The following is a 25,160-nucleotide window of genomic DNA, read 5'->3' as shown; positions in this document are numbered from 1 at the left end:
GGTTAACTATAAAGCTTTGAAAATCAGGGGGAGAATTCTAAACTGAGATATAAAATTGAGAGTCACCAAGGAATGGGAGACAATCAACACCAAGGACATGGTTGAGAGACAGCTCGAGAATGAGAGTCAAGGGCTTGGGACTGAGTCCCGAGGAGCTCCAACATTTCATGCTGAGGAGGACTTGCCTGCAAAGGGAGCAAAAAAGGAGTAACAAGGAGACTGGGGAAGGAAGCTTGGTAACAGGGAAGCCAAGGGAAGAAAGCATTCAGAAGGAGAGCTGTGTCCAGGGCAGCTGAGAGATCAAGGAAGACCAGAGTTGCACAATGCCAGCTGGATTTATCAACATCAAGATCATCAGTGACCTTACTGGGAATCCTTTCTGCTGAGTTATGGGGGGAGGGTAAGCAGCCTGGAGCAGGGTGAAATGTGAACAGAAAGTGAGGTTATGGAGTCAGTGAGTACAGACAACTCTTCGGTGAAGTTTGATGTGAAAGAAGAGAGACTGGGCAGTAGCTCCAAGAGGATGAAAAAATCAATGGAGCTTTTTTTTTTTTTAATTTCTGAAGATTTGAAAAAAAATATTTGGGGACACCTTCCCACCCTTCACCCATCCCTCAGATATCTTGAGACCCCAGTGGAACAGAATTAATCCATGGCAAACACTCAGATTTCCCAAATTCCCAAAGCCTCTCCACTCAGTGCTACCAGCTAGTTAAGGGAAAGGAATTTTCCTTTGGTTTTCCCATACCCCAGTCTCCCCTTTCCTCTTCCAAATCTCATTAGGAAGTCAAATTAGGAAGCCTACACGCAGCCAAGTTTTGTTTTGCAGAAACAGCCCTGCCCCTCCTTGTGAGCCTGCTCTATTGAGGTTAATGGGATTCCAGCCTCCCTCAGGCCAGTGGAAAGCCAGGGTGACCTACTTTGTGAGGTCCTGCCCAGAGAAACTGACTTGGTTTTCAATGATCTTCATCTTTATCCCCAGGACCACTTCTCAAAGGACAGCCATGAATGAACAAATTAGCTGCTGACTTGTTTAGCTCAATAAATCAAGCTGTGGCTCCAAAAGCCCAGAGTGCAGGTAGACACAGGAAAGACAAATTCTGAGCAAAAGCCACATCCTGCACAAGTTCTTCCGGCACCTGAATAGAAAATGCCCAGGTTTCCTGCAAATCAATGCTGAATTTCCACCACCCAGTTCCTCCAGTTAAGTCTGACTGTTAGGAATTACTGGAACTTTTAAATATTTATTTATTTATTTATCTATGGCTGTGTTGGGTCCTCGTTTCCGCGCGAGGGCCTTCTCCAGTTGTGGCAAGCAGGGGCCACTCTTCATCGCGGTGCGCGGGCCTCTCACTATCGTGGCCTCTCTTGTTGCGGAGCACAGGCTCCAGAATGCGCAGGCTCAGTAATTGTGGCTCACGGGCCTAGTTGCTCCGTGGCATGTGGGATCTTCCCAGACCCGGGCTCGAACCCATGTCCCCTGCATTGGCAGGCGGACTCTCAACCACTGCGCCACCAGGGAAGCCCTGGAACTTTTAAAAATAAATTTTATTCCCTTCCTTATGATGAATCCTCTAAAGGACTGTAGTCTCCTTAATTATTCTCAGCCATTCTGATTAATTAACATTTGTTTAGACAGATCTGTTTGTGAGACAGATGAGAGGCAGGTGAAATAGAGACATGGTCACCCTTTCCAGAAATCATGCCTCTGGAGGGTCTGTGCCCCCTTAATCATCCCAGCCATGGTTCCCAGGGGGCCAGAGGCATCTTTCCGTCAAATCAGGGCTGGAAGTTTCAGGGTGCTCCCAGTCTCCTGTAGAACCTGCCCAGGTCCGTTGATGTCCCCAGGATTGTAAAGGAAGACTGGCCTTGGACTAGAGAACGCAGAGGTCTAACAGACCGGATGGACTCGGAGCCCTAGATGCCTCCAAGTTATAAACAGAGTTGTCCAAGGCAGAGACCTCACTGAAACCTTCCTCCAGACACACAGACTTCAGCCTAGTGAATGGCTCTAGCACCGCCTAGTGTCGAGATTGAGTTTCTGCAACTTTGAAAGCTCTTTATTGAGGATTATTTGAAACGAACAAGAGGGACAGAACTCAGCATATGAGTGACCTGAGTCTCACTGATATGGATCTGTAACTTAGAATGGTATAGTAAGTCTCTAGAAGGACCATAAAAATCCTTTATTGCCTCTTTTCTTTCGTTGTGTTTTTGAAAGCTTTGTTTGGAAAAGTGGAGTGAGAAGGAAATCAACATTTACCAAGTCCTTTTATGGTGCCAGTCATGATGATAAGCAATGTCCTCACAAAAAGCCCTGGGGTGGGTCTGAGGATGCTCCCATTTTGCAGATTAGTAATTGTGAAGGGAGATGAGGTCAAAGCTGCTGTCACATAGCTAATAAGTGACGGAACCAGGGCTCAAAGCCAGCGGTCTATTCCAGTCCCCTTTGTTCTCTCCCACATCACGCTGCCTCTCTGAATGTAAAAATGCACAAGATATCTCTGTGTCTTCATTTGGTTTTCATTTTTCTGGTATGAATTGTCTGTTCATAACTTTCCTTTACCTATTGGGATTGTGGTGGTTTTTTTTTTTTTAGATTTGGACTAGCTCTGTACATACTATAGATATTAACATTTGTCAGTCAAACTAGAGGGAGACATTTTTGCTAACATGTCATTTTTCCTTTCTAATTCAACACTGTTGTTTCCATTATGCAGATGTTTTTAGTTGTAATATAATTCAATTAGTTACTTTTGTGATTGCTTTTATTGTTTCAAAGCTGAGAAAATGAACGTTTCTCTAACAGATCAAAAAACTTGACTTTTTTCCTATGATCTGGTTGTTTTTTACTTAACTCTGACTTTTTGCTGTTTGGGGTGTGTGTGTGTGTGTGTGTGTGTGTGTGTGTGTGTGTGTGATATTAGATGTGAATACCATATTTTTTTAAACTGCAATTAAGTTAGCCCAACCCCACTTGTTGCATGATCTTTCCTCTCCCCCTCAATTTTGTATGAGTCCTTATCTAAAGTTTCTGGAATCTTCAGCCTGTGCCACTGATCTATATTTCTATCTTATCCTGGATATTACACCATTTTAATTATCATACTTTATAGTATATTGTTATATGGTATGGCCAGATCAATTCTCTTTGCCAGAAAAGTGATAAAAATTTAAATCCCAGATAGAAAAATGAGATCAAATTAATAAAATACTTTATGGGAAGACATGGCGTATAAGAAAGCATGAATAAGAATTTTTATTATGGTTTGGACAAATTAAAGAATTCCAGTCATATCTAGCATTTCCTAAAGAAAACTCATATATTCTTATCCATTCCATTATTTTAAATAGCATTTTTATTATAGAAGTAGTAAATACTTCGAGGTAATTTTAAAATTAGATCTGAACGCCAAAGGAAGTGTTAAGAGCTCCATATTCATTTCCTAGATTAACTCATTTATTTCAACAAATATTTGAGGAGAATCTACCGCATGCCAAGTTCTAAGCCAGGCACCGGGATATAGCTGTAAACAGGACAAAAATGGTCCCTATTCTTTTGGAACCTAACAGGGAAGATGGAAATTGAACAAGGAACTCCAAGGAGTGAGTTCAACATGCTCTGGGAAGGTACACCAGGGGTCCTAAGCAATTTGAGGTGAGGGCAGGAAACATTTCCTCCCCTCAAGCTGGGGGGCCTGAGGATGAATTTTCCAGTCAAGGGTACAAGAAAAGAGCAGGACGTAACTGAACGTGTTATAAAATCGTTCCCAGGATTTTACAGTCAAATTTACCATATCACCCAACCTAAGGTCAGGTGTTTTGTGCAGGGATCGGTTGCCCCAAATTTTCTACCCCTTGAAACAGTTACCAGGGTCTGGGGGATACCTCACTCAGGTTACAGATTTGGCCAAAATGCATTAGCAGAGAATGATTTGTATAAGCCTTGTAAAACACAGGAGGTTCTCAGATGGTTACATCCTTCAGCTGGCCAGAGTAGCAGGGTGGTGTGTTGGGTGGGGGTTGGTTTGGTTTCTCCAGCTGTGGATTCCCAAGTAGAGCTGGTTTTGTCCTCTTAGGTTGTCATGATGAATAGCTTCATCCATGGGGAGTACAGGATATGAAAGACTACCTGACCCACAACCACATGCTCAGGGAGATGGGAAGGTAAGAGGTGTAGTGGTTGGTCTCTATGGCAACGGAAGAGAAGCCTTCCTCCAAGGCACTGCTGGACTCCCGAGGGGTCCAGAGCCAAGCAGTCCTGCTCTGCCCACATGCCCGTGCTCTCTGCCAGGCAGTTACTGGAAGGCAGACCCCAGACAGTGTCCTGTTAATCCCTAGGTGAGCAATGCCACAGCTCCCCAGACTGCAATTGTTGTAGAAGCCAGGTCTTTAAAGAAGCTGCTAAAAGCAATGACCTACATGCCAGAAAATGCATGCATGGGAAAAGGAAATGAAATCCCCCAATTTGTACCTAATTAACTAAATAGCAGACTATGTAAGTGTGGGACTTTAGCAGTTTATAAAGGCCTCCTAACATATCATCTGAGCCTCACAGCAACACGGCAGGTGGGTAATGTCAGATGAAGAAATTGAGACTGGAAGAGGATGAGTGAGTTACTTGCCCAAGATCTAGTAAGTAGTGGCGCTCAAGTCATCATACATCTACTTGTTCAGCTGGCCCACTGGAAACCTGGTATTGGGATATGGCTGTGAAACAGGTTTGTGCCCTCAAAGGGCTCCTAGTCTAGTGGGGGAGACCAAACAGTGAGGAAGAGATTACAATCAAAGGGTACAGCTCAGAGACCTACACAGTGTGGAAATACAGACCAAAGGCACTGGTCTCAGTGCAGGGGATCAGAAAGGCTCCTGGATGAGGTGACTCATGACCTGAGGCTTGGAAGATGAGTAGACCAGTGATTCTCAAATTTGAGGCACATTAGAATCACCTGGAGGGATTATTAAAACAAAATGCTGGGTCCTACCCCCAGAGTCTCTAAGTAAATCTCGGGTGAGGCCCAATAATTTGCATTTCCAAGTTCCCAGAGGACACCGATGTTTCTGGTCCAAGGACCACACTTTGGAGGCCACTGAAGGAGAGCCTTCCCAGCAGATGCAAGTGCATGTGCGTCCTGATGCCAAAGTCAGGTTCAGGCCAGGCTCTTCCTCCACTCAGGTTCCAGAACCTACACTGGCATCAGGCAGAAGTGAGAAGTGCATTCAGGAAGGCCTCCCTCCCCTTGCCTCTCTTTTCTGATCTCCATATGACCCTTCAGTGCTGCTTCTCTCAGTAAGAGTAATACAGTAAGTCCCCTACATACGAACGAGTTCCGTTCCTGCGTTCTTAAGTCCAGTTTGTTCCTAAGTCCAACAAAGTTAGCCTAGGTACCCAACTAACACAATCGGCTATATAGTACTGTACTGTAATAGGTTTAGAATCGTTTTCACACAAATAATACGTAAAGAACAAACAAAAAAATAAAGAAAACATTTTTAATCTTATACTACAGTACCTTGAAAAGTACAGTAGTACAGTACAACAGCTGGCATACAGGGGCTGGCATCGAATGAACAGGCAAGAAGAGTTACTGACTGGAGGAGGGAGAGGAGGTGGGAGACGGCAGAGCTGAAGGATCGTCAGCAATAGGAGACGGGAGGGCAAGCTGCAATTTCACTCACACCTGACGTTGATGGAACGCACGTTCGCATCTTTGAAAGTGCGCAACTTAAAGGTTCATATGTAGGGGGCTTACTGTAGTAATAATTGTTCAGGTGCCAGACACTGAGCTAAGTACTGGATGCGAGTTCTGTCATTAAACGCTAACAATAACCCTTTGGGGGTAGAAGTTATGGGGATCCCCATTCTGTAGATTTGGATACTGAGGCACAGAAAGGTTTAGTCATTTGTCCAAGGATACGCAGCTCTAAGAGGTGGTATGGGATGATGCACACCCAGGCTTCCCGCCTTCTCTGCTTGTTGCCTGATCCCATCCGGCCTGCCCAAGGGGCCCAGTTCCACAGGGCCCAAGCAAGCCTGGAGTCATCGCTTTCTGGGGACAGGCGAGGGCAGCCAGAAGCAGCTGGTCCCAACAGACGGGCACAGAGGCCCCCAAACAGCTGCCAGCCGGACCGAACAGACGAGTTGGTCCCCAGCTAAGGACTCCCCATGATCAGCAGCCTGGGTGGAGAGTCAGGCAGAGCTGTCTTCATGCCTCAGCCTCACCAGCTGTGTCTCAAAGTTTATTAACTTCTATACGCTTTCCTTTCTTCTTTACAAAATGAGATGATAATTCTAACCCCCACAGCAGTATCATGAAGGGAAAATAAAATAATGCAGGTGTGCCACCAAGTGTGGCTGAGTGACTGTAGCTCTCCCACCACGCCTCTCGGTGGGCTCTGGCCACTCCTAGGACCTTGTCTTAGCAACACGAGGACACACCAGGTTGAAGAGCTGCCTCTCACAGCTTGGGGGCTGTCAGCCAAAGGTCTCTGGCTCTACAGCTGGGTCCCTGCTCGCCCACTGGAGGAAACGGCCAAGGAACCAGCTGTGAGGCGATGGGTGAGCTCTGGTGCCAGGGCAGGGCCTTGCTCTGAGCAGCCTCTGGGGGCACTGGAGGCAGCAGGCTGGGGAGATGATCCCTCTGATGGCACAGTGTTGCTCTAGAGAGTGAAGTGGGGCTGGGGGCCGTGGGGACTTAGAAACTGATGACGAAAAGAACTTGGACCTTGAATTAAGATTGACTTGGGTTGTGGTCTCCGTTCTGCCACTTCACTTTGTGACTCTAGACAAGCTACATAACATAACCCTTCTGAGCCTCAGTTTCCTCATCCATAAATTGGAGTCAATAATGCTAACCCCAGGTCTGCTCTGAGGCATCTACGAAAATGTATAAGGAAAGGCTTGGGGCATCATTAAGCAGTTTTTATGTGTCAAATTCACCTCACTTCCAATACGGCTGGGCGCACACGTAGCCCGTAGTATTTGTTCACTCGCTTATTCAAAAACATTGGCTTAGCATCTACGATGCGCCAGGCACTGGAAATAAAGCCATGAAGAAGGCAAACAGAATCCCTGCTTTCCCAGAGCTTACACTCCAGTGAGAAATGATAGTCAATAAACAGCTAAACAAATAAATAAGAAAACACAAAATAATAGTAAGTGCTGAAGAAACATTAAAAATGGATAGCGTGGTAGCATATGGTTCTCTCCACGTGTGGCCAATGGACGGGCTTGGAGAGAGAAACCAGTAGTAGCCAAAGGTAGAGACCAGTGGGAGAATCCCCCTTCTTTCTCTCCCTCTCATCCTTTAGCCATCGTCTGGCCAAATGTCCCTCAGAGCATGCACCCCCAGGGCCCCGAAAGTAAAGGTCTCTGTATTTGGTTTCCAGGAGAGCAGCACCCTCGGCTGAATTTTCAGTGGACAGGACGCGCCACTTAATGTCCTTCCTGACCATGATGGGCCCCAGTCCCGACTGGAACGTGGGCCTGTCCGCAGAGGATCTGTGCACCAAAGAGTGCGGCTGGGTCCAGAAAGTGGTGCAGGACCTGATTCCCTGGGACGCTGGCACCGACAGTGGGGTGACCTATGAGGTACGTGTGTGCCTGAAGTGGTGAGTGACAAACCTTCCCGAGCGCCTGCTCCTTGTCTGGCCCTGTTCTGGATGCCCTGGCCATGGAGGTGAGTCTGGCCCAGGCTCTGTACCAGATGAACTCACAGTCCGGTAGGGGAGCCCAGCATGGTCCCATCATCACATACTCACATGCTGTGTGACTCGGGCTCCGGGAGGTGTCCATGCAGCTGGTCAGGAGAGCACAGGAAGGGACTCTGCTGAAGAGCAGTTCAGAGATAAGCAAAGGAACAGCAGGCAAAAGGCATGGAGGCAAAAAGAAAGAAAGAAAGAGAGAGAGAGAGAGAGAGAGAGAGAGAGAGAGAATGGGGAACAGCAGGAAGTTGATGTGTGTTAAGCTGGGCCAGATTCCGAAGGTTTCCGGATGGCCAGGCTAAGGAGTTTGGATTCTCCTGTGAATGTCAATATTTTTCAGATATGGTCGGCACACCAACTGCATCGAAATCTGGAATCATCAGAAAACCAGTGGTAGAACAATCTAGAACAGACGTTGGTAAACTATGGTTTGGGGGCAACCTGGAGTTTTCTAACCCAGCCTCACGCATTCGACCGCATGTTGTCTGGGGCTGCTTTCTCACTACAACTGAGTTAAGTCGTTGCAACAGACACAGTTGGCCCACAAAGCCTAAAATATTTACCATCTGACCCTCTGCAGACAAGTTTGCCAACTCCTGGTCTAGTGGGAAGAACTCTGGATTCAGACCAACCTGGTTCAGCAATTTCCTAGCTGGAAATGGCTCTCTAAAACTCGGCATCTTCATCTGGGCATAATCCTACTGTGTACATGGGAGTATTTGAAAGTATAGATCTACAAATGTTCATGCACAACACATGGCATGAACAAAATTCTGTAAATATAAATAGCAGCTATACTTGTTAAATTCCTTTCAAGGTTTTTGTTCTGATCATATATCAAATTTTTGTGGTTTTTAACCAGTTTTATTTCCCACTCTCTGTATCTGTGTTTTCTCCACTACAGTCACCCAACAAGCCCACAATTCCCCAGGAGAAAATCCGACCCCTGACCAGCCTGGACCATCCTCAGAGTCCTTTTTACGATCCAGAGGGCGGGTCCATCACTCAAGTAGCCAGAGTTGTCATTGAGAGAATCGCTCGGAAGGTACTGGGTTAGAGCTCACCCTGGCACAGACCCTTCCCATCAGGAGACCGGACCCTTTTCAGCTCTTGAATCATGGGGTCCCTGGCATATTCAGGATGTGGAATTCCTGGGCCTCCCAGAGTTTCTAGAATGCAAATTATTCATAAGATATAAATGAGCAAAATGAACATGGTGGTACAGTTTGACACTCAACCAAATGATTTGCTCCAGGTAACTAGGCTTCATCATGAATGCCATAATCAATTGCTAATGTCTGCCATGGGTCAGGAAGTGGGAAGTTGTGGCTTTACTGCCATTTCTTTTTCCGGTCAGGTTGTAAAAGTGGGCCCAGAACTCCGCCATGGCCTAGGATTTGTATACAGGGTGGGCATTTGATTTTATATCCTCTTTCATCTTTCCCACACACATTCCGTTCTTTAATGTGAGCCCTCCAAGTAAAATTCCTTTTGCAGGGGGAACAGTGCAATATTGTACCTGACAATGTTGACGATATTGTAGCAGACCTGGCTCCAGAAGAGAAAGATGAAGGTAAGTCGTCTTCCTTTGTTGCAGGTGGCAACATAAATTGGGAACTAAACATAAACTATCTTTTGGGAAAGCAATTTGCTAACATGTTTTAAAAGCCACAAATATATTATATCCTTTGATTTGGTAATCCCTTCTTTGAGGATTTCTGCTTGAAATATAATTCACAACAAGACCAAGGCTAGGCACAAAGTATAAGGGAATTGGTGAAGGTATGACACTGGAATATATATTCAACAGTATCAGGCAAATGGCATCTGCATAGGCTTCACAGTACTCAGATGACTCTCTGCTTTGCTTCTCACACTAGCCTGTGAGGCAGGAGTGGGTCCGTCCACCTCCCCAGCAAGGAAAGTGAGCCCAGACCCTACAGTCAGGAGGCAGTGGCAGAGCCCTGGCTTCAGCTCAAGTTCTCTCAAAGGATCTGGAGCCAGACAAGCTGGGCTCTCCTCCTGTGGCCCTGGGCAAGAGGCCCACCTTTCTACCAGTTTCCTCAACTGTAAAATGGGGATAATAGAAGAACCCGCCTTGTAGAGAGCTGTGGTAAGGAGCTAATGGGATAAGACAAATACGGTTCTTAGAATGATGCTGGCACGTGGTAAGTGCTCAGCGAACACCGGCCACCCTTATTGTCATCACGACACTGTGTATGGGTCACCGGGAGGATGAGAAACACCACACAAAAAAACCTGTTTCCCCCAAATTGCCTGTGATATGCCTGCACCTGTGTGGAAACGATGTCTGCCAGGTGAGGGGCCTGTGTTCATGTGCTGAGGGGAAGGGACAGTAAGAGAGTCTTTCCTTATTATTAAGTTACTTAGATTTTTATTAGTGGAATGCCCGAACTATAATTTTGAAAGGGAAGTGAATGGCTGCTTGCATTCCCGGAGTACCCAGGCTCCCGGAGGCTGGGTAGACAGCGGGGATTTTCTCGTCCCCGCGTGAGCTCTTCTGGGGAGAGAGGGCCAGTCACAGCTTCCACAGGCTCCCAGGAAAACCATGTCACCTATTTTTCCCAGATGACACCCCTGAAACCTGCATCTACTCCAACTGGTCCCCGTGGTCCGCCTGCAGCTCTTCCACCTGCGACAAAGGCAAGAGGATGCGGCAGCGCATGCTGAAGGCACAGCTGGACCTCAGTGTCCCCTGTCCCGACACCCAGGACTTCCAGCCCTGCACGGGCCCGGGCTGCAGCGATGAAGGTGACGAGACACCCAGGCTCAGGAAGGAAGGGTCCTGCCTGGCCATGCCAGCCTCTGGCCATGCCAGCCTCTCATACCTGGTCAGGCAGCACCCCCCCACAATGGGGCACTAGGACCCTGACTGTATTTGTCAGTGGGGACCACCAAGGGCAGACTCCCATGTCCAACAGTATCTTGAGGGCTGTGAACACAGACATGTCTTATGACATCAAAAGAATTCTTGAGATTAACTGACCACTCCCCCACCCCCTATACCCCCCAGCCATGGAAGAAAATAGACACAAGTTACTAAAGAGCTAGCACACATCTTATTTATGACAAACTACAGATAGCAAGCTGCCTGCTTCTGGGCCTTAACTTCAACCTCTTTTTAAGAAGCAGGTGAACAGGTTGGCCGAGATTGAATCTAAATCATTGCCCTAATTGTGTCATTCATGGACCCCCGTGCACATCCTACCTCAGCCTGGCTCAGAGCCCTCAGTTCCTTGTGTCAGGACCTTTGGACTGATTGCAGCAATTCTGTCTCTCCTTGTAACTGGTCAAAGGTCAGGCTTGAACTGTAAGCTTGCACCGCCCATGTCATGATGGCTCAAGCTTCAACATGGCACTACTCTGATTGCTGTGCAAAGGCCATCTGCCTACTTCCCAGGGTACACTTCCTCTCTCTCTGACTGAACAGATCTATACTCTGTGCTCTGATCTTAACTGTCTCAGAGGTGTAACAAGGCAATAGGAAGGGATGTATAGGCTGGGCTGGTTTATGGCAGGAAAAAAACCATTTCCAAGCTGAGGATAATTGAAGAAAGCTCACCCGCCACTGCAGGTCATTCACCCTCTGGCTCTTCCTGGGGCACAGTCTTAAATACCTCTCCTGGCTGCACTCCACAGTGGTTTGTTGCTGTTTGTGCCCATGATAAGGCACTTCAGAGAGGAGTGAACCCTGCATGCACAGGCCATTCCTACGAACAGGCAGGGAGGAAGTTGTGACAGGACTGGCAACGCTGGAGGCTCTTTCTCATTCTTGGGGTTGAGGAGGAGAGGCGGATGGGTGGGCTGTCTGTGGCCTGCAGTGGGAGCTGAGATCTTTAACCACCCCCTCTACAGGGGTGGAGTTCAGGTGGCTCCCAGGTGGTAATGACAATTCTGAAACATGTTGGGCTATGCCTGGTGGTGTAGTTTCGGTGGTACACAGCATCAAATTTACCAACTTAACTATTTTTAATTGTACAGTTCAGTGATATTAAGTGTGTACACACACACACACACACAGTTAGGCAATCATCACCACCCTCTATCTCCAGAACTCTTCATCTCGCAAAACAAACTCTAGACCCATTAACCACTAACTTTCCATTCCCCCAACCCCTGGCAACCACCATTCTACTTTCTAAGAATTGACCATTCTAGGTATCTCATATAAGTGGAATCATACAGTATTTGTCTTTTTGTGACTGGCTTATTTCACTCAGCATAATGTCCTCAGGTTCATCCACGCTGTAGGACGTGTCAGAATTTCCCTGGGTCTAATGTGGGTTCCAGCCATCTTTATTACTGCACCGCCAGCAAGCACTGTCTGGCAACCCTGTCCATAGGTTCAATAACAATGTGTAGGCATCACCCACGTGCACATGACAGCCTGCGGACACGTGCAGGAGGCTTCACACTCTGACTTCAGTCCTTCTTTCTAGCCTCATCTCCCAGTGCCGCACACAATACACTCTATACAGGTTGTTCAAGAGCTGTTCCCTTCACCTTAAAGACAGATATTCTCTACCCGACAAAAGTGCACTCAGATGTGCCCTCTTCTGTGAAATCTCACCCAGAACTCCAAGGACCATCCCCATTCCAGTCTCCTGGACTTATGTCTGTTGTCATATTTTCAATACATAGAATTATTGCAGTTTATGTGCCCATCTCTCGTTCTGGAGTAGAACAAAATCCATATCTTACACATCTTTTTAACCTCAGTACATACCACTAAGCAGTCAGTAAAGATTTACTGACATGAGTAAATGGCTGGGTGGATGGATGACTTCATTTCCCTCTTCTTCTCTAGAACTAAACAGGCAAACACACATACACACACACTCCTATCCATCCAAGCATCTTTCAAATGTGTTGTCATGAGACGAGTAATCCCGAGTGCTCTGTGCACCTGGAAAAAAGCATTTCCTTTAAAGAACAATTCCTAGTTTAAAGATGTGTGCCTTTTATGTTGACTTCCATCCTCAATTGCCTAACTGCCCCTGAATGCCAGCTGGCCTTCTTGATGCCCGCCTTTGGGGAGTTCGGTTGGTCGTGTGGATCCCGGCGTCGTGGCGCCCGGTCTGCAGTATCTGCTCCTATGTTGCAGACGGCTCCACCTGCACCATGTCCGAGTGGATCACCTGGTCGCCCTGCAGCATCTCCTGCGGCACTGGCATGCGGTCCCGGGAGAGGTACGTGAAGCAGTTCCCGGAGGACGGCTCTGTGTGCACGCTGCCCACTGAGGAGACGGAGAAGTGCACGGTCAACGAGGAGTGCTGTGAGTGGGGTGCCGGGCGGGAGGGGCGGGCGCGGGGCTCCTGAGGCTGCCAAGGCGACACTAAACACTGCAGGACTCCCCAGCTCCCAGCAGCTGCCTGATGACCGAGTGGGGCGAGTGGGACGAGTGCAGCGCCACCTGCGGGATGGGCATGAAGAAGCGGCACCGCATGGTCAAGATGAGCCCGGCGGACGGCTCCATGTGCAAGACTGAGACGTCTCAGGCAGAGAAGTGCATGATGCCCGAGTGCCGTGAGTGGGCGTGGGAGAGGGGACAGAGGACCACAGCAGCCCTTACTATTACCACCGTCAAGGCTGGGCAGGTGCAAGAGGAAATATGGACACCCCCCCCCCCCCCGCCAATCCTTGCAGGGCACTTCTAGGTGCAAGATGAGAGCTATAGGTGTGAGGACATCATCCAGACCCAGAGAGAGTGGCCTCCTTTGAGAGGCATTCTGGGCAATGCTGGGGTGGCAAACTGGTGGCCTCTGGATAGAATTCACCTGTAGCTGTGTTTTATAGGGCCCCATAGTATCTTTTTTTTGGAGGGGGGGAGAGTACATGTAGGCAGGTTGTACATTCCTCAAGTCATCACAGACCCCCTCATTCTTGTTCTATGTTGGACTTGCCTGTGGCCCCATAAAGCATTACAACCCCTGCTCTACGCACAGATGCACATAGGCCCACACATCACTACACAGATGTACACACGCACCCAAGTACATACACATTCTAGCGATTTCAGCACCAAAGTGTCCAAAAATGCACCATTGAGCCTATCTTTTAGTGCACGGTTCTTGGGGCACGTGGGATGTTTCTGTCTCTAGTAAGATCCTACTCAGACCCTCACGGGTGCTTCAGGTGGGGACTTGTGTATTCATATTACTGAGCCACATCATGAGCACCAGCTGGATCAGAGGAGATGCAGCAGAGTGACAAGAGCAGCAGGTAGTGGCCTGTGGAGCCACTCCTGGTTCCAGGGGGGTCACTTCGGTTATCTGAACCCACTGGCAAATTTCACTTTAGTCAAGGGGCCTCAGTGGGGGACAAAGGGTACGGGGCACCAGATCAAAGAAAGCAAAGGGAGCCTGTTCTCAGGGGCAAACCTGGCTCTTGGTCTAGACACCATCCCCTGCTTGCTGTCCCCGTGGTCCGAGTGGAGCGACTGCAGCGTGACCTGTGGGAAGGGCATGCGCACCCGCCAGCGGATGCTCAAGTCTCTGGCCGAACTCGGGGACTGTAATGAGGAGCTGGAGCAAGTGGAAAAGTGCATGCTGCCCGAATGCCGTAAGTCCTGGAGCTCCTGGAAGCCACCTCTCCTCTCCTCTCCTCCTGCTAACCAGCCCTGGGCTAGGTCGTACAGTTATGACTCTTTGCTGGGCCCTGGATCTCTGTGTTAGTAAAGTTATTTAAACTCTCAATCTTCTCAGTAGTAAAAGGGGATCCCACTAACCATCTACAAAACACCCAAATTGTAAATGGCTGTGAAGTCTAAACAGGAGACTTAGATGGAAAACAGCACAGGCTCGATAAAACTTATTTCATAGTTCTCCACGCCCCCCACCAAGTTAGAGGCCTGTCTGACCCATGGGGTTTTCCAAGCCTTTTAATTCTATTCCTCCTCCCTGTGACCAGTTTATTTACCCATGACCAAAGGGCAGACTTTAAACCAGTGACTCCTGCACCTCTGCAGCCTTGATAAGAAGACAGGCCAGCAAGTCAACAAGCTCAAAAGCTCCATGCCCACCCTCATCTCCTCTCAAATCTCACAGAGATTTGAGAGGAGATGAGGGTGAGTTTATTATCTGGGGACTAATTTCCAAGGAGAGAGCCCATTTTTCTGGCTAGTCTTCCATGAGAGTTTCCCTTTCAGGTGGTGGAAAGTCAGACACACTTGCTAAGATCTGCTTTCTGGCTTTCTCTGAAATGCACTTGCAGCCTTCCGTGCTTCGTCCCCTTACGCAGGCTGCCTGCCCGGGGACAGATCCCAGCTCTGTCCCTTACTGGCTGCATAAACTGCAGCACATTACTTAGCATCCCTGTCCCTCATCTGTGAAATAGTGAGAAAAACTTCCTAGGTTGCTCTGAGAATTAAACCACATAATTGGAACCAAGTGCCGAGCACTGGACTCGCGAAGTGCAGACCTCCACCAGTGTTACATATTACAGCTCCTGAGCTGTTTTAGCCAAAGTCATGTGTGGAGATGACCCAGACCATCAAATTAAACAAAGCCTGGGGCTTTTACTAAGATCTACCCCGTGTTCAACACAGCTCACCAGAGCTGGGGCTCCAGAATGTTCTGAGACACTGTTACTGACTTAAACAAAACTCTATATCCACAGGGTCCAGTGAATGAAGGGAGAAGGAAAAGAACATTTATGGAACACTTACTGTGGGCCAGAAACTGGGCTGAGAGCATTACTTCACTTAATTCTCACAACCTAATGAGAAAAATAACATTATCCCCATGCTGCAGATGGGAAAGCTGCCTGAGCTCCCACAGGGAGAAAAGGCCTAAGACCATGAACAAAATGAGTTTTTCCTAGATCCATCCAGCCGGGCCCTCACTTTGCAAGGGAAGCGGAGTTTGGTGGAAATCATTTGCCCTCCTAGGAAGCATCCTGAGAATCACTCTAATGGGTTATCTTTCGTCCACATTTGTGAGATGCTGGCTTAATGAGAAGACTTTGCTGGATCTCTTACCATGATAAACCATGACACCACTTGCTACTGCCCCTCTTCTCTACTGAATTTCCTATTTCTGACTCCTGTGTTTTTTGCAGAGTGCCATATATAAGACCCAGGATGATATCGAGAACAAGAGACACTGACTGGGTCTTACTGCAAAAGTCACAATGTCCTTAGTATTAGTCCACGGGGGCAGCTCTGGAAAATGGCACCAGTGAACTGTGCCTTCCCTCAGAAAATCAGGGTCCTTGGCTGTGGGAAGCTAGTCTGTGCCACTTGAGGCTACTTGGACAATATTCTAGAAGCTTAGAGAGCAAGGCAAGAGGCTTTGAACTAATCTTCAAGGTTCCCCCAAAAGCCTTCTCAAATCATAAAGAGGGCATAGCATGTGGATTTTGATCTGGGCACCAGTCCTGCATCTACTGCTTACCAACCGTGTGGGCTGGATAAAGTCAGTCTGTCTCTTGGAGCCTCAGTTTCTTCTTCTGTAAAATGGGGTAACAGCACCTGCTTTGCATTTCCCATAGGCTTGTGTTGAGATGTTCAAAGGAGAGTATAAGTGACCATATCTTGTTTCAGACATGAGATACACTCACGCCCATCTGTGTCTTGCCAGCCATTGACTGTGAGCTCACCGAGTGGTCCCAATGGTCGGAATGTAACAAGTCATGTGGGAAAGGCCACATGATTCGAACCCGCATGATCCAAATGGAGCCTCAGTTTGGAGGTGCACCCTGCCCGGAGACTGTGCAGCGGAAAAAGTGCCGCATCCGGAAATGCCTCCGAAATCCATCCATCCAGAAGCTGCGCTGGAGGGAGGCCCGAGAGAGCCGGAGGAGTGAGCAGCTGAGGGAGGAGTCCGATGGGGACCAGTTTCCAGGTACCGCCAAGTGTGAGGCTGGCGTTCAGGGAGATGTCAAAGCAGAGTGGGTCTGGAAGAACTTGTAGGAGTTTGCCAGTAAAACACGGGCATCCCAGGCAGCAGGAGTAGTCATTACAATGGCACTGAGGTACCAAAGAGCAAGATATGTTCAAGTAGTAAGTGGAAGGCAGAAGGAACACAGAGTATGGCAGAGGGGAGGCAGGAAACCAAGCTGGAGAGGTAGGGTAGGGACCAGACCATGAAAGGCCTGCTGATGACTTGATTCTGTAGGTGAAGGTTTTAAGCAACAGCGTGACTTTAACAGGCCTGTGCTGAGTGGTTTGGCGGTGGCAAAAACAGAGGCACAGAGGCTGGTTAAGTTTTCTCTGTAGCCCAGGAGAGAGATTATGTGTCCCACTCCTCCTGCATAACTGAAGGAGTTCCAGGACTTAAAAAAACAAAAACAAAAACAAAAAACACAAATCCCACCTAGAGCTTCACTGCTGAATAAGCTGATCCAAGCCAAGAGTGCAATATCATCAGCAAAATGATGAAATGGTAGTTGGGAAGATCCACGGTCAGTCTCGGGTCCAGGCCAATTGATGGTCTTTGGATTCCCTGGAGTGGGTAAGGAAGGTGCCGCATATAAGTGAAGGTTAATGGCTTTCTATTTTTAAAGGTGCAGCTCAAATTACCCCTTTTTCTTTTCTCTTCTCTTCCTTAAGACATTACACCTCCATCTAGGACTAGAGAAGTGCAGATATGCGGAGCTACCTGAAGTTCACTATCATCTTTCCACTAGGGAGCTGTTCCCATATCAAAATGTTGTCTATTGCACATGGTGGTCAGTTGGCCAGTCAACAAACATTATGCCCAACTATGTGCCAGGCAGGCACTATGACATAAAACTCAGTGTAGTATTGACTGGATAATCATAAATGTAATTAATTGGATCTACAATGGAGTAATGTATAGAGTGCTATGGAAGCACTTTTTTTTTAAAGATCTAACCTAATATTGGGGTCAGGGAAGTTTTCTTTGAGAAAGTCATGTCTATTTACACGGGAAAAATAATCAGTTATACCTGAGTTAACTTAGTACTGGAGAGGCTAAGTACTTGGGGGAGCAAAGCATAAGAGTGAGTGGTTAACTGCTCCTTGAGTGGCTGCAGCATTAACAAGTCACCCCAAAACAAATGAAATTAACATGATTCTGTAGGGCAGCGACTTGGCCTGACTCAGCTGGCTGATTCTTCTGGCATCTAGCTTAGGCTCTCAAGTCGCTACTGCCAGGTGGTGGCTCAGTTGGGGATGGAAGGTCTAGATTGGCCTCACCTGTGTTTCTGGAGCCTCTCTCCACGTGGTCTCTCCAGCAGATAGCCAGGCTTGCTTACATAGTGGTGGAAAGGTTCCCGACAACTTTTTTCAAGCCTTGCTTGCTCATGTCCCATTGGCCAAAAGCAAGTCATAGAGCCAAGCCCAGATTCAAGAGGTGGAGAAGCAGACTCTGCCCCTTGATGGGGAAGAGCTGCAAAGTATTTATGGCCAATTTTTGCAGTCTGTCACATATAAGCTAACAGTCCCTAATAAGGACTCTAGCCATTATTTAATTCAACAAATCGTTACATACAAGAGCAGAAAAGCCCAGACAACTAACTAAGTTTGACAGCTGTTTTACTAGAGTTCAGCTTCCTTGTTCTTTCCCTCGTGTCTGCTGGCCTAACCAGGTCTTCTCATGCTTTCAGGCTGCAGGATGCGCCCATGGACAGCCTGGTCAGAATGCACCAAACTGTGTGGAGGCGGGATCCAGGAACGCTACATGACTGTAAAGAAAAGGTTCAAAAGCTCCCAGTTTACCAGCTGCAAAGACAAGAAGGAGATCAGAGCATGCCATGTCCACCCGTGTTAACAAGGGTACACGTTTCCCAGGGCTGCACTCTAGACCCCCCCAGAGTCACCAATGGCTGGATTGTTTGCTTGCTTGTTTGTTTAAGGCAATTTAAATCGTGTACACTAGTTTTCATTTCTGCAGTGTGGTCTGCCCAGTAGTCTTGTGGATGCCAGGGACATCCTTCTGTACACTTCTTGGTGGGCACAGACTGAGGGGGTGCTCCCTCATCCTCAGCCAGCCCTCATCCAGCACAAGTAGTGTCAGCCACCTGTACTGAATGGAAACGTGTCCCTCTGGAGCACCCACCTGGGTGGCAGGAAAGAGACCCCGGCCTCCTGCACATGGAGAGGCAACTGTCTGCAGATGACTCTGTGCCTGGTGCTGGGGCGCAGCATGGGGGAGACAGTCCCCGTCAGGTGGAGTGCAGATTCCCCTCATTCTCGTCTGGCCTGCTCCCTCTTGCAGGAAACTATTGTTTGCTCGTCTCTTCTCATTTAGTGGAACTTTAGGGCCCGTTGTTGAGTCTCCTCAGTCATCAACAGTTCTTGGGGAAAACAGCTGGCAGACATGAAGAGAAGCACTGATTGATGGTGGGTGGCTTTTCTTCTTTCACTGAGAAATTCGTATGTATCTCAACCCCTAATATTGGTTCTTGATGCCCCAGAGGAAAGAAATGATGGCTGCTTTATTTGAACATAAGGTAACCAGTTCTTACAACTGAGGTAAAAGGTACTAAGTCTAGAAATCATTTTTCCCTTCTTTTTGGGGGTTTTTTGGACACAATTCTCTTAGGAAGCCAGCCTTGTGAACCTCCTGATGTTAGATCCTTACTAGAACCAAGGCCAAGGCAGCAAAACTAGCCTCTATAGCAGTCCCAAACCTGAGTTTTTAAAATCTTCCGACACAGACTTTTAAGTTCTCAAACCAGTTTCTAACAAGAAAACATTTTTTCAGTTATGCAAACATTTTGTTAAATCTGTCCGCAGCCCACCAAGCCATTCCTTCAACAGAAATAAATACTATCTCTCTCTGTACTTGAAAGGGTTTCTTAAGTCCTAAAATTTTACACATAGAAAAAGTGTTTCAGAGGCCAAGAAAAACAGACGACAAATCTAGGGAGAAAGGAATGTTGCAGAATCAAGCTTGGCCGTAAAATCTGGTGGGAAGTCAAACCTACGTCAGCCCTCCACACCAGGGGTCTGGTCCTCTGACAAAACCATAGGCAAGATCATGGTTTCCCATCCCCTTCCGAGCACTCATAAGCACACCAAATTCAGGGAGACTGACTATCAAGGATTAGTGTAAAAGGTCATTTTACCGAGTTGAGTCCATCAGCAGTTGTTACTCATTCTTTGTTAAAATTACTGTTTCATTTCTGTTGCAGGCCTTCTTTATCGTGCTTAATCCAAATATGTACCATGGATGAGATGCATACGTTGCTTTGAATACACTACTTTAAGAATCTGCATTAAACACATCAGGATATTCCAAACAAACACAACATATATATATATATGCTATAGCCTTGAATCTGTACTATTTTCTTTAACACAAGAGAGACTGTTCAATAAAAAACTCATTGGGTCTGTCTTTTGTGTTTTAGTTTTAAACTAATTCAGTGTTCAGAAGGTTGGGTCTTTTTAACAATTGTTTCCATTTCAATCAGAGGCAGCAAAAGATATGCCTTTTGCGCCCTCATTCTGGAGGGACCACTATTAACATTCCTGAGCTTTCTGGAGGTTTGAGTTGTTTCCAACATTATTTTTTTAATTCTTAAGTGAACCGCTTTCTCCTCCCACAACGCAGCACAAAATTTAAAGAAATAAGAAGTTTAATTTCTACTTGGACAAAAAAAAAGTCCTGATACAGAATCTGCTCGCTTTTGCAACATTACTCTTAGCTACCCAGACGCATCCTTCCTCTCAACCCATGAAAATCATCAAAGTTCCATATAATGGCAATTCCCAAGTAACTCTAAGGACAAGCCACCCTAGTATCTCATGTTCTTATTTGGTCCCACTTTTAATCCAAATTTTGGAGACTTGAAAGCAGGCAACTGGTTAATGGCTGAGAATGGGTAACATGTTTCTTGTTACATAAGTGTTAATTCTTTTTTGTTTGCAAGGGGGAATTTTTAAGAAACATCAAATCTCTTTCTTACCAAAGTCTTGTGTTAGGTGGTTTATAGTTTCTCTGGCTAACCAATCATTTTGGAAATAAAGACTTTTTACTACAAAAATGAAATTTGTTTGGACTTGAGATACCTGAGATAGTAAATAGATCATAAGACACCCAGTTAAAAATTGCCATATAAAGAACAACTATAATTGTGTATATATTTTTTTATCAATGCCAAACCACTTGGACTCCAATTTACATCCACATTTTAAGATGAAAATAAGTTCAGAGATATATTCCCCAACCAGACATGGGGTCACTCACCTGTCACCTTGCCAATGCATTATTTGAAGGAAATCTGTTGTAGCAAATAAGAATAAAGCCTGGGCTTCTTCAGACCCAGAATTGAAAAAGTTAAACAATTCTGTGCTGTTTTTAATTTGAACTTTGTGTATTAAACGTGTTTTAGGCATAGTCAAGGTCTGTGTACTTCTTCCAGGAAGTAAGGATACATTACACATTCTCACATGACAACAATTCTCCAGAAACTTAGTCCAGGTCAAGTCCACGGCTAAAACGGCAAGACAAAAATTCGCAATGTCAAATTATTTCTGTGACCTAACAGCCCATGTTTCAGTTTAAAGGAGTTAAATATTAAACTGTACTAGGACTGTGCAGTCTTTTCCTCCCCGAGTTAAATATTTATATCCTAAAGAAATGGACAGCATTGTCCAGATAAAACTAAACATAAATGTTTAATCTCTAAATACAACACAGAATCACGGAAGACAAGACATTGCACTCTTTGGTGCTATTAATTTTCATAACAGACAATTCATTTTGTTTTTCATATTGCCCAAAGCAGGGAGAATGAATTAAAATAGTCCCTTTTGAAAAAGAGTGAGATACTGTAACAAACTATAAATAGCAGCTGAATGCTAGTGAGCATGAAGACAAATTTTTCAATTTAAATCCTTTGAAATCTGTGAGCAAAAGATCTGTACTAAAATGTCAAATTTAAATAATGGCATCCCTGCTTTAGAAACACTGTCAGTACGCTCTGTCGGGCAGAGGAAGAAGTTGTACAACGGTTAAGCATGGGTAGCCTGGGTTCAAACCACTGCTGTTATTTTACCTTTTCTGGCCTCAGGCTTGGTCACAAGCTTTTGTACACTGAAGGATTTCTCTACCCCACCTCCACAATTAGCCAGTTCCCATCTTCAGAGTGAGTCCTGATGGTAACCTGGCAGTAGTTTCACTGAATGTGTTTTACCCCGCCAGTCCCCTACTTCCTCATAAACCAAGAAATGCCCACTTTGTGCTGAAGCTGGCCTGAGCTGCATTTCTACCACTTATGACTGTAAGTGTCCTGACAAATAAAATACACATGCAATACTTTTACCCAGCTATCATCAGAGCAAAATGCAACTTTTCACTCAACATAATGTCATAATGGGAGATAGCATTCATTATCTATCATTATCACTTTCTCATATTGCTCTGAATTCTTCATAAAACTCAGAATATGTGCTTAACTACTTCCTGGCTTTAGAACTGATTGGTAAAAGTTCTCGTATTTTAATAGTACTCATATTTAAGGTAGTAATCCTCATAGTTTAACTGTTATGTGTTTAAACAGTTTTCCTTTACTTCAAGTAATTTTAAGTATTAGAAGGGAAAGGGGCCAACATCTTATTCAAGACTACTGACTTATTTACTACACTTGGAGTTTATAAAAGTAGAGTCTCTACTTTTTGCTAGTGTTAGCATGCGACTCCTACTGGGTGATCTTAACCTGGAACTTACTAGCCCATCTAAGAACTCAAATGGGCCACTCAGGAAAAATACTTGGATCTCCTGCTCCCTCACCCACTACATTAGTGCCACTGAAAGAGACACTGCAGCCTGGGAGCATCCACAAACTGTTCGTTACCATCCTACAATGAGAGACAGAAATTAAAAGCATTCAGAAACTTTTACAGTAATTTGATATTGCCACAATATCCGAGAGTATGATTATGTTTCTAACAGTTCATTTTTTGTATTACATTAGTTAATTATATCATTCCACGATGGTGAAGTTTAAAATTTTTTTAAACTGGACCTTTACCTCAGTCTGAGCAGCATTGCACGATGCCATTCTCACTCACCAGCAGTCAGAAAGGGAGGTCGCCTACAAACCACAAGCTCTTGAATCTCTCAAATGCTTATGTACCTAAACAGTAATAGCTGCTTCCAGACTTGCATACCTACGTATGTATGACTGAGTGCCCTGCACTGGCTCTTCTTCTTATGCCTCTAACATCCTACCCTATCAAGCAATTCAACTGCCCCATCACCCTCTGACTTTGCCACAGAATTTCCACGAGTAGTAACCCAAACTTACTTCCCCCGCTTCCTTTTCCTCCAATCACACCACAACCCACTATAATCTGGTTCCCCAAGCAGACTGACCAAAACAAATCTCTCAAACTCATCAGCAACCTCTAAACCTGCACTGCTGCCCCTTACCCCCCAAATCCTTGCACAGCACTCAAAGCTCTTTACCACCCCTCAGCTTCCTCGACAATAGTCTCCTGGGTCTTTCCAATTATGGGCTGCTTCTCTTGGCTTTTTCCTGCCTTCTAATCTTTTAATTTCCTAAATGTTCATTCTCCCCAAAAGTGTTACCCTGGACCTTCTCTCAAACACACTTTCTATCTCAATCCACTCCCACCTCCTCAAATCATTAGCTCAAAATAGATCAATTCCAAATCTGCACTTTTAATCCCTGCCTCTTCTTTCATGCTCCAATCCCCATTCCCCAATGCCTTCTGGACTAACCCTGTATGTCACTGCCACAATCACCAGATATTTTATTTCTATCACCAGAAGGTTGCCTGTGCTCCTTATTCATGCAGCAAATGGTTTTCTGCACATGCCAGGCAAAGTGGGTAAAGCAGTAAACCCAAAAGACACAGTTCTGCCCTCACAGAGCTTATGATATTAAGGTACAGGTCGGACAAGACAGACAAAATAATCACAGGTGGGTAAGTGTCATGAAGTAAATACAGGGCAGTGTGGAATTAGAATGGGTGGTCAAAGAGGGCTCTCTGAGGTGGCACCTAAGCCAGGAGCAAAAGGGTGAAACAGCTAATGGCAACAGTCAAGGGAAACAAGTGATTTGGAAAATACTCCACCAGTGCTAGGGTGTGAGAGAGCAAGTCAGCTTGAATGTGAGAGGCAGGAAGATGACAGATCCTGCAAAAGGTTTCCTTGTACACTATGGGAAGGGATTCAGATGTTAGTCCAAGTGCGTTGAGATGATGACAGATTTTAAGCAGCAGTGTAACATTTAATTTAGGTCTAAAAAAGATCCCTTTGACTGTACTGAAGGAACGGCTTTGTGGGGGCAAAGCGGAAATAAAGACTACTTCACAGACTACTACAATAACGTGGGTGTGAGACAGAGGGGCTTAGACAAAAGTAGCAGAACAAATGGAAAGAGAACAGATTCCATGATTCCAATAACCTCTCATCTAACCAGCCCTCCTTAAATCCATACTTCTCCATCATCCATACTACACTAGACTGAATTCGGGCACTCCCTGTTCAGAAACCTTGGCAGTTTCCCATTATATACAGAAGGGCCATCATATTTAAAGCCCTCCACAACCCAAGCCCAGTCTACTCTATAATTTTTTCCCCACTGCATTAAAATCCTTTTAGATTAAGGTTCCAATCCCAGAATACACCCTGCAGGCTGCCAGCTCTGTGCTTCTGCCCGGGCTTTTCCCCAGCCATTCCAAACCTCACTCTTCTCCTCTCTTCCCACCTCAAAGCCTACCAATCTGTCAGGCTCCAGCGAAAACATCACTTCTAATTAAGAAGCTAAGCTCCCTCAGATTTTCTAGGAGGAATATAAAGTATCACTTCTGCTGGACCTGAGAACTTTCTGCACACTCCTCACACTCTGCCTTAACTCTACCCTCTCGGCATTTGTTTTTGTCACTCTGCATCTTCCTCCACTAGACACCGAATAATTTGTAGGAAGGAAATCTATCCATTCCCCAGAACACCCAATAAAGCCTTACACAAAGAAATCTGTTCAAATTAAAATGCTTTTAGAAGCCACAACAAGACAGCAGGAGGGGCACTTTCATGACATAATCAAATCCCATGCCTGCCAGATGGGCGACCCACAAACTGGAAAATAATCATATCACAGAGGTTCTCCCACAAGAGTGAGAGTCCTGAGCCCCACAACAGGCTCCCCAGCCTAAGGGTCTAGCATCAGGAGGAGGAATTCCCAAGGCATTTAGCTTTGAAGCCCAGCAGGACTTGAGTGCAGGAGGTCCACAGGACTGGGGGAAACACAGACTCCACTCTTGGAGGGCACAAACAAGGTTTCACGTACACTGGGACCCAGCACAAAGCAGTAACTCCATAGAAGCCGAGGCCGGACCTACTTACGAGTCTTGGAGGGTATCCTGGGGACGCAGGGATCCACTGTGGCTCACTGCGGGGGGGCAAGGACACCAGTGGCAGAGGACCCAGAGAATACTGATAGGTGTGAGCTCTCCTGAAGGTCGCCATTTTGGCATCAAGGCCTGGCCCTACTCA

The 25,160-nt window shown here is 46.2% G+C and overlaps 1 protein-coding gene across 2 annotated transcripts in view; it reads left to right on the top strand.

Moving 5' to 3' along the window:
* The window catches only part of SPON1 (spondin 1), a 271,002-nt gene extending 249,965 nt beyond the window's left edge, over positions 1–21,037 (top strand). The window contains exons 8-17 of one of the 2 annotated variants that reach the window (XR_014231404.1): positions 7,390–7,591; positions 8,609–8,749; positions 9,202–9,277; positions 10,294–10,476; positions 12,830–13,000; positions 13,084–13,251; positions 14,122–14,286; positions 16,305–16,568; positions 18,295–19,030; positions 19,825–21,037. Coding sequence is in view for 1 of the 2 variants with exons in the window: in XM_082341465.1 (XP_082197591.1) it covers positions 7,390–7,591; positions 8,609–8,749; positions 9,202–9,277; positions 10,294–10,476; positions 12,830–13,000; positions 13,084–13,251; positions 14,122–14,286; positions 16,305–16,568; positions 18,295–18,458 (1,534 nt within the window). In the remaining variant the exon portion in view is untranslated. Of the gene's footprint in view, positions 1–7,389; positions 7,592–8,608; positions 8,750–9,201; positions 9,278–10,293; positions 10,477–12,829; positions 13,001–13,083; positions 13,252–14,121; positions 14,287–16,304; positions 16,569–18,294 lie in introns of both variants that reach the window. The other variant, XM_082341465.1, reaches the window with a different exon arrangement.
* The last annotated feature ends 4,123 nt before the right edge of the window (positions 21,038–25,160 follow it).

Source organism: Balaenoptera borealis (genome assembly GCF_965194805.1).
Source record: "Balaenoptera borealis genome assembly, chromosome: 11".
Classification (NCBI taxonomy): domain Eukaryota; kingdom Metazoa; phylum Chordata; class Mammalia; order Artiodactyla; family Balaenopteridae; genus Balaenoptera; species Balaenoptera borealis.
The sequence above is the reverse complement of the archived record's forward strand: the minus strand, read 5'-3'. Positions and strand labels throughout refer to the sequence as shown.